Here is a 16,133-nt window from a genome sequence, read left to right as displayed (position 1 = left end):
CATTGCAAAGGAATAGGTACAAAGCCATTAGTAGCTGTGTTCGTTAATTGTCCCAGTGAATGAAACCCATTTTCTGGTCAGTTTCTCGAAGCTGTGATAACAGACACCTAGAGAGGCCAGGCTGGCAGGGGCACGTTCCTGACGGGGCTCAGACTGGTCCTGAACTAAGGGACACAGGTGGGCCGAGCTACATCAGTCATTTCAACAAGAGCTTCTACTGAGGAAGAGAATGATACGAAACTGTTTCCCTGTGAAGCTTGCGGGCAGGGATGGAGGGGCTGAGAAAATGTAATGCAAATTGGAGAACTTGATGCTGAGGTGGAACCTGATAAAGCATGTGGTAATCCCAATAATCTTTTTTTTGGGGGGGTGAGGCAGGGTTTCTCTGTGTAGCTTTGGAGCCTATCCTGGCACTTGCTCTGTAGACCAGGCTGGCCTCGAACTCACAGAGATCCACCTGCCTCTGCCTGCCAAGTGCTGGGATTAAAGGCGTGCGCCACCAACGCCCGGCAAACCCTAATCTTAAAGTAAAGCAAACAGTGCTCTCTCAGGCTCTGCATCTGTCCCAGCTGCCTAATAGGCCCCAGATCTCATTCTCTTTACTCTTTTGGTAAAAATCAAATGTTGAGCAATCTGCAAAGAGCCTTTTCCCCTTGGTAACCCCAGCCCGGTGCCCTCGGCATCTCTCCTTTGTGGCCCTCGGGTGCCTGCGATGGATTCTGGAGGCCCCAGGCCCTCTTCACTGCTGGCTTTAACACACACAGGACTCACAGCAGTGCCTCAAGGGGAAAGCATCCATCAACAGTGTGTATATATTCCCGTAGACCTTAGTACACCTATAGACCTATATTCTCTCTTCCTGGACACTACACTCTATGTACTCTTCTCTGTTTGTTTTCACTTGGGCATTTTATAATGCATCGAAATCTGCCCCCCCTTTTGTATATCTATGAACTATGCCATGTTAATTGTGAACATTGCTTATTTTCATATTCACTTATTAACAAAGATGTTGCTTGATCCCAATTCTTCACAGCTGCAGACAATGGCAGATGAAAGAACTTCCCTTGTGTATGCAACGGGGGGATGCTAGCATTTCCAGCTTCTCCTCATTCAAGAATTGTTAAAACGCCTTAACTGGCCCGTGGTCCTAGTTCTAACCCACCTCACCTTTGTTTACAGTTTTGCCGGTCCCCTCCTGTGCCTGTGGTGTATTTTTCTATACCTGCCACCCAGCCTGCACTAGAAGCATGCTCTTTCAGGACCCATTCAGACTTCTGTAGTTATTCCCAGGCTCTACCGGCTTTCCTTCCTTGTTGCTCTCTCTCTCACTCCTCTCTGTCTGTGTTCTGTTCATCTAAATGTGACCTAATGGCACCAGAGCTTCCCAGGGACCCAGAGAAGCTGTCTGAAATCGAGGCCAGGGTTGAGGGCTCAGGAACGCCTTCTTCTTGTCTCTGTCTTATAAGACAGAGACAAGATATATCCTCTTGGTCGGTTTCTCAGGCCAGGCGGCTTTCTCAGTCTTACTATTCATCAAACCCAGACATGAGGTGCCTTCCACTTCTGTGACTAACTCTTCACATCATCCATTATCCTGCTATATGTGGGCAGCCATGACAGTTCATTCATGTACTTCATGTAGTTCATTTTCTGAATATTGCTTCCTGGACAATGTGCCTACCGGAGAATTTATCCTTTGCCTCTCCAGCCTAGCTCTGTTTTTTTTTTTTTCTTTAGAGCAATCCCAATAGCAAATATTATCCTAGGCTATCTCATTTTCTTTCTTTATTTTCACTTTCTTTTTCTAACAATCTCTGAGATGAGATAGTTATTTTTCATTTTAAAATGAAAATTACAAAGTTGAGTTATATTTTAGTAGTCAGGGTATTTTGGTTTTTTTGGTATTTTGCTTTGTTTTGTTTTGTTTTGTTTTGCTACTGTCACAAGCACCTGTCATAATCAGCTTGTAAGAGGAGAGGTGTTAGGGGTTTCCACATTGCTTCCACTTTTAGAGATTTCAGGTTTGTGATTGGTTTATGGCTATGGTAGGACATCATGGTGGGACTGTATGGAGGAATTAAAGTCATAATATCCACAAAACAGAGAGAAAAAAGAAGCATATTAGTTACTTTTCTATTTCTGTGATAAACACCACCACCAAAAGGAACTTGGGGAGGATAGGGTTTACTTGGCTTGCATATCCCAGTCACAGTCCTCTGAAGGAAGCAGAGGCAGGAACTTGAAAAAGGAGAAGCTGCTTATTAGCTTATTCTTCCATGGCTTTCTCAGCCTGCTTTTTTTACATACTCCAGGACCACCTGCTCAGGGATGGCACTGGTCACAGTGAGCTGGACACTTCCAAAGCAATCATCCATCAAGAAAATGTCCCACAGGCCTGCCTACTGGCCAGTCTGATAGAAGCATTTTCCCAGTGAGGTTCCCTCCTCTCTGATGACTCTGTATCAAGTTGCCAAAGCCTAACCAGCATTGGAAGGGACCAGAGTCACAATCACCTTTCAAGGACACATCCCAAGTGGCCTCCAACTGGACCCCACTTCTTTAAATGTCTACCATTTCCCAATAGCAGAACAGAGGCTGGGGACCAAACCCCTAACACTGCCCGGAGCAGGTGTTCTGCACCTGTGTAGCATGATTGCTAAAGATGCAGAACCCAAGTCATCCAGCTGCACAACACGGTGGATGGTTTCTACCCAGCTCAGACTGACTGCAAAACCACTCCCTTCATTACCAAACCCATTGTCAAGGAGTATTGAACTTTCTGACTCTTTTTCCATTCTTGCATTCCATGGTTCATTGAAAGCAGTTTTGACAGCTAGTAGTAATTTCTAAAACAAACAAAACAGCATAATTAACTTTAAGCTCTAAAACCCGTGAATGCTTGAATGTGGAGAAGCTCATGTTTAGATGGAGGGGGTAAAAGACAGAGATGACCCTGATGAATGTTTAAAAGGATGCTGAGAGAATTTTCAAAGATCTTTTTAGAACAACAAGAAGTTCTTCTGCTCTAGTTTTAAATGTTATTGTGAAAAATATATAAAATGTTCTGGGAAAACCCAAAAGTGTCAGTACCTGGTATCGTGTCCATTTTTCTGTAATGTGTATACATTTCTCTTACCTTGTTAGCATCAGAACTATTTCCGGCTTGTTAACCATTATCAAACTCATTTATGTGAACTAGAAACTAGGAGAGAAAGAAAATAATTCTGTGATAACAGGGTAAGAATCAGAAGATGGGAATAATTAAAGAGGATGGATGAAGGGACATTAATGAGAAAGCTTTTTGACAAGATGGAAAGATTGAACTGAAAAAGCAAAGGCCAGAAACAAGGGAATGTCCTTCAGAAAGAAGAAAGGACGAGAAGACAAAAGCATTGCAAGTTTAGCTGCTCTCTGAAGTAAGGGGAGGTAGGGGAGGAAGTCAAAGTCCCAGCCAAAAGCGGGAGGGCATTTGGGGGGGGGTGAAAATTACCACTAGTGTGGTGGTTCCACCATAGGCCATCACTTGGGAAGCATCCTCTAGGCTGGACCTGTGAGAGTATGAGCTTTGGGTTATGAATTCAAAGAGGGATTCCCAAGCATCATTCTGCTGTTGGTTTAGTATTGCTGTTGCCTCAAGTCAGTATCAAGACTTACTAAGCGTTATCTCAATGCTAAGTGGATGTTGAAACAAAGAGGTCAGAAATTGAAAATCCAACAACAGAAATTTGAGTAGTATCTTGGGAAAACAAAAGTACTCCATATAATTTAATAGACTGAAAATGATTTTTAATAAGAACTTATAAATTAGCTTTATCATAAATAGTGTTTATTTAATTTTTCACTACATCCTTGTATCACTTTTTTTTTTCTTTCCAGGAGTCTCGCAAACAACAATCTGCAGACACTCCCAAAAGATATTTTCAAAGGCCTGGATTCTTTAACAAATGTGTAAGAGGACCTAAGGGATCACTGAATAACTAATGTGAAATGATTAGTGAGACCTGATATTGATAATTAGTATTTTTAATTGGCTTTAAAATTGGAATGTTTTGATTGACTTCACTCTTGAATCTACATAGATTAAATGTTTGGATTCTTTTATAATTTAGCATGGGAAATTCTGAATACACAGTACCGCATTACTTTGACAAAGTGTGTGCCTGTCCATAAGGGTCAATGGGGCAACCTGGAAAGGAGAGAGCTCCACAAAAATTTCAAGATCTCTTTTTTTCTCATGAAGTCCAGGAAGTAGGGCTACAAAGAAAAAACATAAAGGAGTCTGGGAAACTGACAAAATAAGATGAAAGGTTACACCCATGGGTTGGTCAGGCAACAGAAACGGAGCAGGAAGTGGGGGAAGGGAGGAGAGTTTGCCTTTTCTCTCATTAGCCTGAACAACAACTCTAGGCTTAATCCCCAGGAATTTGGCTTAAGCCCCAGGAAGGGAATGAACTTAATTATTTTTGACCCCTTTTCAAACAAAAGAGCTTTCAAACTTTGACTTTTAAGCTTCGGAGTGAAAGATCTTCGCAAGGAATTTGTATATTTTTGTGGTAAGCACAGCAACTTCTATATGCTCAAACCTCCCCAAAGCAATTTAGTCTCCTTAAATCTCTTCCAGAACATTAGCAGGGCATTTAAATGTCATAAAGTAGAATAAAGGAACAAATGAAAAGATGTATGTGGACTTTTTTTACTATCACTTACTTTGCTATTGAATATATAGAAAGAAAATTAAATATAAATATATCATGAAACTTAAATTAATTTCTCAGATTTTGATGGAACAAATAGAGAAACTAAATGTAATAACACAGAGAGAATATTTATATTGATAGCTCCAAAACAGCTTTCTCTAATAACAACAAAAAAACCTGAGTTAAAGAATTTCCTCCTAAGCCTAGAATTTAACTTCAAATCAAGAAGCTAATAAAATCCTCTTTGTTCTTTGCAGTTGTCCCCAACTCTTCTATCACGCCTACTTTTCCAATTACTGAAAACTTATTTCCAAGCAAGTGTCTGAATCAAGAGCCTTCCATGAGAACCTCACAGATCTCTTATCTGCTCTGATTTACAGTAACCCAGAAGGGCTGGCACTCTTGGGATAAGGTCACTTCTAGGAATGTTTTGAAAGTTAAATGATGAACTACACTTGGGGTGTACTTCATCCTGGGGCCTCTATCTCATGCTGTGTCAGTGTAACACTTAAAATCTGGCTCACTTTCCTAGGGAATCCCAGAATGAGGATTATCCCAAATCAAGGATTATTTTAGAAAATACAAGGATTCACGATAACTTGTCTTTTAGTGGATTTGTTATTGCTTTTTTTTTAATGAACATACACTTTACCAAATATTTAAATATTCACGTATTTAAAATTATTTATGTGCTGTGTGTGAAGAATGGGCAGCACATATCTTATAAATTCTGTGTGATCAGAAAAGAAATGGAAGACCTTTGCAGAGTAAATAAAGAGAGCTTGGTGAGTCGGGGCCATGTATGGAAATTTAAACTCGTTTCAACTCTGCCATATAGTTTATTACAGGCAAGGGCTGTTGTAGGTATTATGTCTGCATTAACTCTGCTATGGCAAAGTCATTTCTTATTAAAGAGGAATTTGTAGACCACAGAATTGGGTCAAGGTTAACTATATCTATGAAGATGAAAAGCCAGTGACTCACTGGATTTAATTAAATATTATACAGTAATCACTACACTATCTTCTAGACCCAATAACGTAGCTGCTGGACCCTAGAGTGTGCTGCTAGTACAAATGAGGCACCAAATTTTAAATTTTACATTTACTTGTTTATTTATTTATTTTGGTCCTAGCAATTGAGCCTGACCTTTTAATAAGCTAAGCATGAGCAGATACATTCAGGACCATTAATTTTTTTTTAAGATTTAAATTGAATTTTTTCTCATTTTAGTATATTAGAAAATAATCACATTCGGAACAACATATTGTTAGACCCCCGGAAAACTCAGGTATCCGGGGTCCCAGGCCATGACTTCGGTCACCCCTATCACCAGGCGGATTCGAGAGCTTGCTGCAAACTGCATGAGGCTTTATTGTAATTTAACGAGCTAACCCCATGTTAGCTCGGGTCTTTCATCCATCTGCCATGGCGGATGGCTCGAAAAAGACAGCTCCTAGGGCCTCCCAAGAGATCTTATAGGGCAGCGTAAGGGGAGTGTCTAGGGGTACGCACAGGCTCACTATTGGTGTGCCTCCAGGCTTGGAGGGCTTGCCCTGTGTTGATTGGCCAACTGGTTGTTATGGCTCATAGGCCCTCCCAGGGTGATTGCTATGCTTTGTGAGTCATTACTGTGCGCTTTCCGTAAAGCACACCCAGGGTCGTAAAGCATAGTGCCACCAGCTAACTTCTGATTGGTTCCTTGTCACGAGGCAGGCATCTGACTTTCTAGTGACTAACTAACTTCTGATTGGTTCCTTGTCACAAGGCAGGCATCTGACCTCTAAGTGACCAAGGCAAGGTTATGGCAAGCATGTGTTCGGCTGTTATGGCTGCCGAAAGGGAAGCTGGTCCCTTCAATATATATGTGAATCTATTTTTGAAGTATAAACTTTATGAACTCTAAATACAGATCATGTATTTCTGATGAGAACTTAGCATCCAAACTGAGATATAAGGATAAACTATATATACGTCTTCAAGGATAATACCAAAAAAGGAGAAAATAGAGTATTGATTAATAAACTTGCTATGTCTGTAGTGTTTATATTGATTACACACCCAGATGATGAAAATTTTAATGTGTCGGAGGAAATGAAAAATTATTTCTCTTTAGGTTTCTTTAGGATCCTTATAGAAAAAAAATGCAGCTTACACATATGACTCATATATTATTACCACTGAGTCCACTCTTCTAGTCTAAGACACCATTGAATCCAAACAAGAACAGGTTATGAGTTTCTGGGGTAGCCTTTAAGGGTGCTCTGGGATCACTCTCTGAACCCAAACTGAATGGACTGTCAGTCAAGTTCAACATAGATGGCAGAGCATGTACAGGTTAATGCTGAAGTTAAAGTCATGCTTGGGTCATGACAGAACCCATGCACTGCAAATGCAGCAGAGGTTTCTGTTTCAGGGATCTGAGAGGGAACTCATTCAATTGTGACTGTAAACTGAAGTGGCTGGTGGAATGGCTGGGCCACACCAATGCAACTGTGGAAGACATCTACTGTGAAGGCCCCCCGGAATACAAGAAACGCAAAATCAATAGCCTCTCCCCCAAGGATTTTGATTGTATCATTACAGGTAATGTATTGAAATCCATTTTACAGCAGAAAATTATTTTTAAAAAGGCTACGTTTTTTGCAAGTATAAAAATTGATTTTTAATATGTGAAGAACCATCTGAGAAACATAATGTGTGAAGCATTAGGAACCTTTAAAACTTCACATGCTTTAAAAACAGTAAAACTGCCATTTGACTAATTCTCTGAAATAAATATATTTCTTGTGAGTGTTTGGGAGCTAGCCAAGGAGCTAGACATTAGTATTAGCTCACATTTATCCATCTTCCTCTCCTATTTCTACAGAATTCGCAAAATCCCAAGATCTACCTTACCAGTCACTGTCCATAGATACTTTTTCTTATATGAATGATGAATATGTGGTCATTGCTCAGCCTTTTACTGGAAAATGTATTTTCCTGGAATGGGACCATGTAGAGAAGACCTTCCGGAATTACGACAACATTACAGGTATGAAGAGCCTAACTATATTGAGTAGAACATTAAGCTGCTTTGAACAAGGGCAATAGAAATGGAAGAGTTTATAAGAAATGCTTTGACTGGTCTTAGTGGCATTAATCCCAACTTTTTACTAAGTGACTTGAGATTGCCTGCTAAATTGTAGCTAATCCTTAATTCCTTTACTTAAATAAGAACAGTATCTGAATCACAGGGCAGTTAGTAAGGAAATGTGATCATGTATTTAAGAAACTCAGCACAGTACTGAGCATACTAAATGTACTCTAAAAGGGGATTCTTTTTCTTCAGAGTAAAAGCAATGAATCACAATGATGAGCTCTAACCTAGGTTCTGACACTATTTAGCGGGACAAGTCTATCACCTTCACTGTAATCTCATTGTTCCTAACTTGAAAATAGAGGGTAAAATAAATTGGGCTTGGTGGTGCTCATCTGGGATCCCAGCACTTGGAAGCTGAGGCAAGGGGATCAGACTCAGCCCAGCTACATAGTAAAACCTTGTCCCAAAACACATAAACAAACAAAACCCCACAAACAGAAGGGTGCATGGCTGGGGAGAAGGCTCTCTGGGTGCTGTGCTGGCTGCACAGGCCTGGAGAACTGAGTTCAGATCCCTAGCATACTTGCAAAAAGCCTGACATAGTGGCAGGCATCTGTCTATAACTTCAGCGCTAGAGAGCTGAGGGCTCACTAGCTAGGCAGTCTGGCCAAATCAGTGAGCTTCAGATTCAGTAAGAGACCCTGTCTCAAAACAGTGGAGAAGCAATTGAGGAATACACCATACATTGACCTCTGACCTCCACACATGCACACATGGGTAAGTGCACTCCCAATACATATATGCACAAACACCACACACACACACACACACACACACACACAGGGTTGGGTAGGGGGAGAACCTTTTCTTATAAAGAAAAAGTGGAAATGAGAAGTTTCCTGTTTCTAGCTCTAAGAAAAGTTTGTATGGCCCAAACTGTTATCAGCACAAACACACGAATGAATATACATGGCACAAAAACATGGTTATCATAATTAAATCTGCTTGAATTCAAAGTAAGTGCATTAAATAAGAAAGCTATTTTAGATCAACTCTCAAACTCTGCTGCACATTTTTAATAAAATGTTAATGCATTCCTTGAAACAAAAAGGGTTTTGTGGTCCAATAAATCTATAAGCCATATCTGTCTCTTGAAGGTTCATAATAAATATATTAGAGATTATGAGAAATCCTGCAGTGTTGAAACCTATTGTCAATGTGTTTCTTAATTTGTTTATAGAATCCATTTTTATCCATGAAAACTGTTGCTTGAGAGATTCTCTTAACTTTTGTTCCCACTTCAACAGTTTTTAAAATTGTAAGATACCAATCAAAATAGTTTTGAAAACTGTTCTTTTCTAACATCTTGACCATTAACTGGCAGGATGGTACACTCTTGCCATCATTAGCCAGACAGGGTATATCAGACTATTGTAATCCTGGTACTCAGGAGGCTGAAGCAAAGGGTTTATGAATTTAAGGCTAGCTTGGGATATATAGTGAGGCACTATCTCCAGCAAAGCAGGGCAGAAGGTGTACCACTAGACAAGGTACAAAGAGTCATAATTATTAGTTAAATTTTGCCAGTGGCCATCAAGCCCATCCATCATCAAATGTCTAAATAGTCCTTGCTTGATACTGAGGTGAAATGATCTGTTCAAACTGATATCCTTCTAGAACCCCCTTTTCTCCAAGAAAGGTCGTGATTCTCGTTCTTCCTGGGTTTTCCAATGTGGAGCAGCTGAGCTCTTTGCTATCTAACCTGAGGCCTTCTGATGAATGCACACTTCACCAGCCACTGTTTGTTTCAGGATCTTGCTGTGTCATCAAGGCTAGCTTTGAACCAACAATCCTCCTGCTCAGCCCAAGTGTTAGGATTGCATACACAAGTCACTGTGTTCGGCTTGCTCTGAATGACACTGTAGACTAGAACTTGAAAGGAATGAATCACTTGCTCATGGTTTTGTTTTAGGTGACAGTTTAGTTTGTTTCTGCTACTGTAATGAAATTCCTTAGGCTGAGTAATTTATAAACAACAGAAATGTATTTCTTGCAGATTTGGGAGCTGGCAAGCTCAACAGATTCAATGTCTTGTAAAAACTTGCTTTCTACTTAAAAGACAGTCCCTTTTCTATGGATGCACAGAGCAAAAGGAAGGACAAAAACATTAAAATGACTCAAGGCTTTTTATGAGGGCTCCATTGCTGTGATTTAATCACCTCCTAGAGGCCTCAGCTCTTCAGACTGTTGCACCCGGGATTACATTTCCACATGGATTTGGAGATTTGCACACATTCAAGTCATACAGATCATAAATAACACATCATTATGATTGCTAGTCTCTCATCACGGACAGACATCAAGGCCTACCTGTGGTGTTATTTCTTGCAGAATACATATGTAGCCTCAGAATCCTTCTCAACACAAGCTCATCAAGCAGTCACAATCACTCAGTCAGTCTGCATGGGCACCTAAGATGAATTCTGATGGCCATCCCTAACACACTCTAAACCTTATTGTGCAGAAGAGAAGACTGATCTCTGAGAAGTTAAGTTATCCTCTGTAGGTTACACCATCGGTTTAGTTATCACCATCAGTTTAGTTATGAAAGGAGTTTCAAGTAAGGGCAGAGGTGATAGCTTAGTTGGTAGTATGTTTGTTATGTGAGTATGAGAAACTGAACCTGATCACCAGAAGCCATAAAAAAAACAAACTAAACCAAACCAAACCAAACCAACCAAACAACAAACAACAACAAAACAAAACAAAACAAAAAAACCCCTGGGCGTGGTGGTATGCACTAGTAATCCCAGCATTGAGGAGGCAGAGACAGAAGGATCCCTGTGGCTATGGGCCAGTCAACTTATCTTAATTAGGGCACTCCAGGTCCCAGAGAGAGACACTACTTCCAAAAGCAAGATGGCAGCACATGCACTCACGCACGCACACACGAGTGTGCATGCCTCAATTTTTAGAGGGACTCTTTCCCTCAATCCCCTAGAGCTACAGTTAGAAAAGTCTGGGGTAGATTTACTCTGTAGGTGTTTGGGTCTCCGAGTCTGAACTCTTTCTAGGACATAAGACTGTATTTACAGAAGTTGCTTAACAGACACCAGCATAGGCCACTGACAGACCTTTATTTTCATCTGAGGTTTCCAATGAAGAACTTTAAGGAGGGTCAAGCCACGGCAGTGCCCACCTGCTCCTCTTTGACTTTTCACAAGGGTTCCTCAACCTGTTCTATGGAGTAAATACTTCCGGACCAACTAGGGCTACATAGTGAGACCTTGTCTACATAAATACTTAGCCCAAAGACTCAGATAGATCCATGTTTGAATCTCAGCTCTGTCTTTTGGAATCAGAATTTAGCCCCTCTGAGTCTAGAAGAGTTTGCTCATCTAGAAAAAGAAAGATGAACAAGCATGGTGGTGTACACTTTTAGTCTTAGCATTTGGGAGGCAGAAGTAGGAGATATGTGAGTTTGAGTTTGAGGCCAGCCTGGACACAAAATAGCAAAACTCTGTTGCAAAAGAACAAACACACAAAAACAAAGATAAGAAAAGGGAAGATCACACTTATGTCAAGGTTGTTGGAGTATCTGAATGATTTGGCAAAGCATATAGTAAATGTTCAGAAATGGTCATTTTAATTACAATTAGGGAAATTAAATCAGGTATGCCAGGGGAAAACAATACTTGATGCAAGGAATGAGAAGAATGAGCTTGGGTTGTATTTCTATGCCCTAAAGGTCTAGAGCAGGTTGGAGGTGATATGGCAGATTCGTTGTTTATAACAAGGCCCATAAGGTAAAGGCTCAGAACCTGAGGACATTTGGCCTTGGGGATTGGTCCTGCCTGATAGACCAAGGGAGTGTCTCCTTCAGACTAAAATTTCTGTGGAAGTTGTCTAGCCCCAGCCTGTGTGTTTTCATGTTCCAAAGAGGATGGCCAGACAGCTAATAACTCCCTTGTCTTTCCTCAGGCACGTCCACTGTGGTGTGCAAGCCGATCGTCATTGACACTCAGCTCTACGTCATTGTGGCCCAGCTGTTTGGTGGCTCTCATATCTATAAGCGAGATGGCTTTGCAAACAAATTCATAAAAATCCAGGATATTGAAGTTCTCAAAATCCGAAAACCCAATGACATCGAAACATTCAAGATTGAAAACAACTGGTACTTTGTGGTTGCTGACAGTTCCAAAGCTGGGTTTACTACCATTTACAAGTGGAATGGAAATGGATTCTACTCCCACCAATCCTTACACGCCTGGTACAGGGATACTGATGTGGAATACCTAGAAATAGCCAGAACACCACTGACCCTCAGAACACCTCACTTAATCCTGTCCAGTAGTTCCCAGCGCCCTGTGATTTACCAGTGGAGCAAAGCAACACAACTGTTCACTAACCAAACTGACATTCCCAACATGGAGGACGTGTATGCTGTGAAACACTTCTCTGTAAAAGGTGATGTGTACATTTGCTTGACCAGATTCATTGGTGACTCCAAAGTCATGAAGTGGGGTGGCTCCTCCTTCCAAGACATTCAGAGGATGCCATCACGGGGATCCATGGTGTTCCAGCCCCTTCAGATAAATAATTACCAATATGCAATTCTCGGAAGTGATTACTCCTTCACTCAAGTGTATAACTGGGATGCAGAGAAAGCCAAATTTGTGAAATTTCAGGAATTAAATGTTCAAGCACCCAGATCATTCACACATGTGTCCATTAATAAGCGCAATTTCCTTTTTGCTTCCAGTTTTAAGGGGAACACACAGATTTACAAACATGTCATAGTTGACTTAAGCGCATGAGACACCAAATTCCATGGCTGCCATCGGAAACTTTCTACAGTATGTGACCTGGATGAACTCAATGCATGATGACTCTTCTTATCACACTTGCAGATGAATGCCTTTCAACATCGAGACTGTTGAAGCCAATACTACCAGTATCACCATCCTTAACTGTCCAATCCAGTGGTGTGGGAAGTTACCTTTTATAAGACAAAGTTTCATTATATAACTGTTCTTTGCAGTGAAGACGTGTACATAAGCATTTAATGGTATCTGTTACTCCAAAAAAGAAATATTCATATGTACTTTTCCATTTATTTATTCACGTGTTCAGAAACAACTGCCAAATAAAATGTTTACATTTTCTTTCATATCCCAAAGGTAATTATTTACAAGAGCTGTTTGATTCTTGTTGATTGTATGTTGAGGAAATAGTTTTATATAATAGGATTATATTTGGATCAAGGATTTATGGTATGACTATTGAGTAAAGTTTTAAAAAATGATTTCCCATAATTTATAAACATGTTTATCTGGGTTCTATTAGTGGATTTTGAACACTCAGAGTCGTGACTGTTAGGGACACTTTGAGATAAAAGGGCAACACATTTAAATGAGAGGGAGAGAGTTTACCTATTACGTTAAGACTAATCTATAATGAGGAGGAAGGCCATCCTGTCTCATCGGATAGACTCAGCTAAAAATACCACTCAGCCATTTTATAGAAGAAATTTAAGATTTAGAATTGAATAACCCCTGATCCAGGACTTGCTAAATATCTAACTCTAGAGCCGCCTGACAGCTGGTAGATTGTAACTTTATGTACAGCAATTGCCTCCCACATGCTGGCTCTGGAGGCCTCTCTCTCTGATGAAGAACTCTTATGCTTCTAGACACTGGATTTGCTGTAACTGACCTGCCACACAGTGCCTACAAGGCTCATGTCTGATTTTCTAGATTCCTGCTTCCAGATCACTTGAGTCATTAGGACCTTGCACACTGCCTGTTATGTACATAGTAGGCACTCAAAAAATGGTTTTCAAAGGCTGGGGATATAGTTTCATAGAAAAATACTTGTGTGGCATGTGTCAAGCCCTGGGTTCAATCCCTGGCACCAAACAAAAGAGCTTTTGAAAACACATGTGGCTTCTTCTCTTACAATCCCCTCCACCAGCCCCTCTGGCCCACCTAATACTTTCTGAGCTCTTGTTGAGAATGCAGTATGGTTGTGGGGAACTAACGTAGGAGTAGGGTGTGATGCTTGCTCTCTGTAGTCTTAGAAAAAGAATGGAAGTGAGCTAAAATTACAAAAAGATCTATAGATTAAGCAATGAGTGTGGAGAACCATCTGAACAGCCTAGATTTGGAGTGCCATAGGAATAGTAAGTGTCACTTTGGGGAATCTATGCTCTTGGCTTGACATCCGGGAAGACACAATTTCAAAAGGAGGTTGTGTGGGAGAAGACATGGCTGGCACAAATTGGTTGTGTGCGCTGCCTTTATGGAGGACTTTTGAGTTTGCTTATGTTCCCCCACAGGAAGGAGATGGGCAGACAGCAGTCCCCCAGTCCCAGTATAAGTGTGGTAGACTCAGGAGTCAGGGGTCCCCATAATAAGGACGCAGTCTTCAAAGAAGCGACACCCTGGATCGTTGTTCATAAGGACCAGATTTTATTATCCGTACAGAAAAGATATTAGGTCTGGCATCAGGGTTAGAGGAGAGAAGAAAGCTTAACTACTCCTGATCCTGCACCTAGGAGAACTGGCCTTGGAACACCTTTTCCTCTGCTCTGATAAACGGCATCATATGTTGCTGGAGGAGGACTGCTCTGGACAGTCTGGGTAAAACTCCAGGTCTGCCATGCATAAGCTTTGCAACAGGCAAGGTATTTAACCCACCTGAGCCCACTTCTTCATTTGTAAAGATGGACAATAATGCCTACTTCTAAGGAGGAGAGTTAAATGAGAAGACACATGAGTAGCAGATGGTATTTCCCAAATATAGCCCCTACCACACCCCACACCCCCCATGCTCTGTGAGACCCTGCCCCAAATTCATTAAGAGGTAGCATCTAACTCACTGTCCTTTGTCTGAATGGTTGGTGACTTGCTTGTATTTCATTGACTATGGTGAAAATGATACAGTTTGGCTTCCTTGCTAGGTCATGAACACCATGAACTCTTTCTTGCCTTGCTAATTGGACACTTGCCTGCAGAGCCCCGAACAGCTGCATAAGAAGTCTTACTAACCAGAGGCCATTGTTCTGTGTTGAAAACCAAACTGCATGGAGCAATCACCTCCTGGTGCTTTGGTCATCAGACCCAGCTGGTGTCACAGCCAACAGCCATCATCAACCACCAGTCCTTGGAAGCCTACAACTCCAGATCCTGCTGTCAAGTTACTACCGAACATCAGACCATCCCAGCAGAAGGGCAGCCATTAGAAAGCAGCAAGCTATCCACAATATCCCTGTCCAAATCCGTGACCCAGACTCTATGAGCATAATAAAGTGATTGTTTGAAATGGATATGCTTGGGGTCATTTGTTGTACAACTGTAGTCATGAGAAGGTACATAAAACAGAGCACAATGGCCTGTGTAAAGACGCTCTACATGGTAGTCACCTGTCTGGCTCCACTCCCACCCAGCACATTTACACTTTTGGATCACACTCTACCTTCTAAAGGATAGCCACTTTTTATCAATACCGTTTCAGTACTCTTACCTTGCTCTGAGCGCTGTTCCAGGATGCAGAAACTATGCATCCACAGTCTCCTGACTGTGCAGTGTTAGTAATTCCCCTTCAAGCCTGAACATGGAGTTGGGGTGTGAGCTGGTTGAACTCAGACTGTCATCCAGGCCTATCTACTTTCTGTCCCAAGGTGTTCTTTCAAAAATTCACTCTCCAACTTGCATGTGGGACTGTTGACAGGGCAAGAAAAGAGTGGGGAGATGGAGAAAATAAATTTAAGACCCTGAGGTAGGGCCTGCTTTCATCGACATTGGCCAGTCTTTTATATGCCCCTCACCTACCTATCCTATACAACCTATACCTAAACTCCTCTGGCCACAGATGACAGGACCTGCGTACACTCCCTGTCCATGTGTGGGGCCCAGTCAATTATCTCTCTTGGACATTTGGAACCAGGACAACAGAGGCTAGGACTTTTAGCACAGACACCAGATATTCAAGATGATAGTTTTAAATCAGGGTTTCTAGAAGCAAAGTGCTTTGCCAAGGGGGGGGGGGTGAGAGGAGCAATATATAGAACAGGGGAGGAAATTGGGCAAAGATAGTTGCCTGGTATCAGCCTATCCCAATGGGGACTCATCCCATGGGGACTCAAGAACATGAACTGTTCCACTAGCATAAGGGTGCAAGGTATCACTTCTTAGGCAACTTTAGAAGAGGTTTCGGTCAATTAAGGATAGACGACTAGAGAATGGTACCCATGGGCTGCCACTGATCATTGACTCCAGTATCTGTGGAATGAGTACGTGCACTGGGGATGTGAGTTGGGGTGGGGCACCAGGAGTCTATGTCAGTGCTGA

At 41.4% G+C, this 16,133-nt stretch overlaps 1 protein-coding gene across 4 annotated transcripts in view; it reads left to right on the top strand.

The window, feature by feature from the left end:
* The window catches only part of Lgi1 (leucine rich glioma inactivated 1), a 39,980-nt gene extending 27,381 nt beyond the window's left edge, over positions 1–12,599 (top strand). For 3 of the 4 annotated variants that reach the window (XM_035443082.1, XM_035443083.1, XM_027407432.2), the window contains 4 exons: positions 3,880–3,951; positions 7,117–7,286; positions 7,570–7,734; positions 11,764–12,599. In XM_035443082.1, the coding sequence (XP_035298973.1) occupies positions 3,880–3,951; positions 7,117–7,286; positions 7,570–7,734; positions 11,764–12,599 (1,243 nt within the window). The remainder of the gene's footprint in view (positions 1–3,879; positions 3,952–7,116; positions 7,287–7,569; positions 7,735–11,763) is intronic. The other variant, XM_035443084.1, reaches the window with a different exon arrangement.
* Positions 12,600–16,133: the final 3,534 nt, after the last annotated feature.

The sequence above is a fragment of the Cricetulus griseus genome, chromosome 3 (assembly GCF_003668045.3).
Source record: "Cricetulus griseus strain 17A/GY chromosome 3, alternate assembly CriGri-PICRH-1.0, whole genome shotgun sequence".
NCBI classification, from domain to species: domain Eukaryota; kingdom Metazoa; phylum Chordata; class Mammalia; order Rodentia; family Cricetidae; genus Cricetulus; species Cricetulus griseus.
Note: the sequence above shows the minus strand (reverse complement) of the source record. Positions and strands in the feature narration are given on the sequence as shown.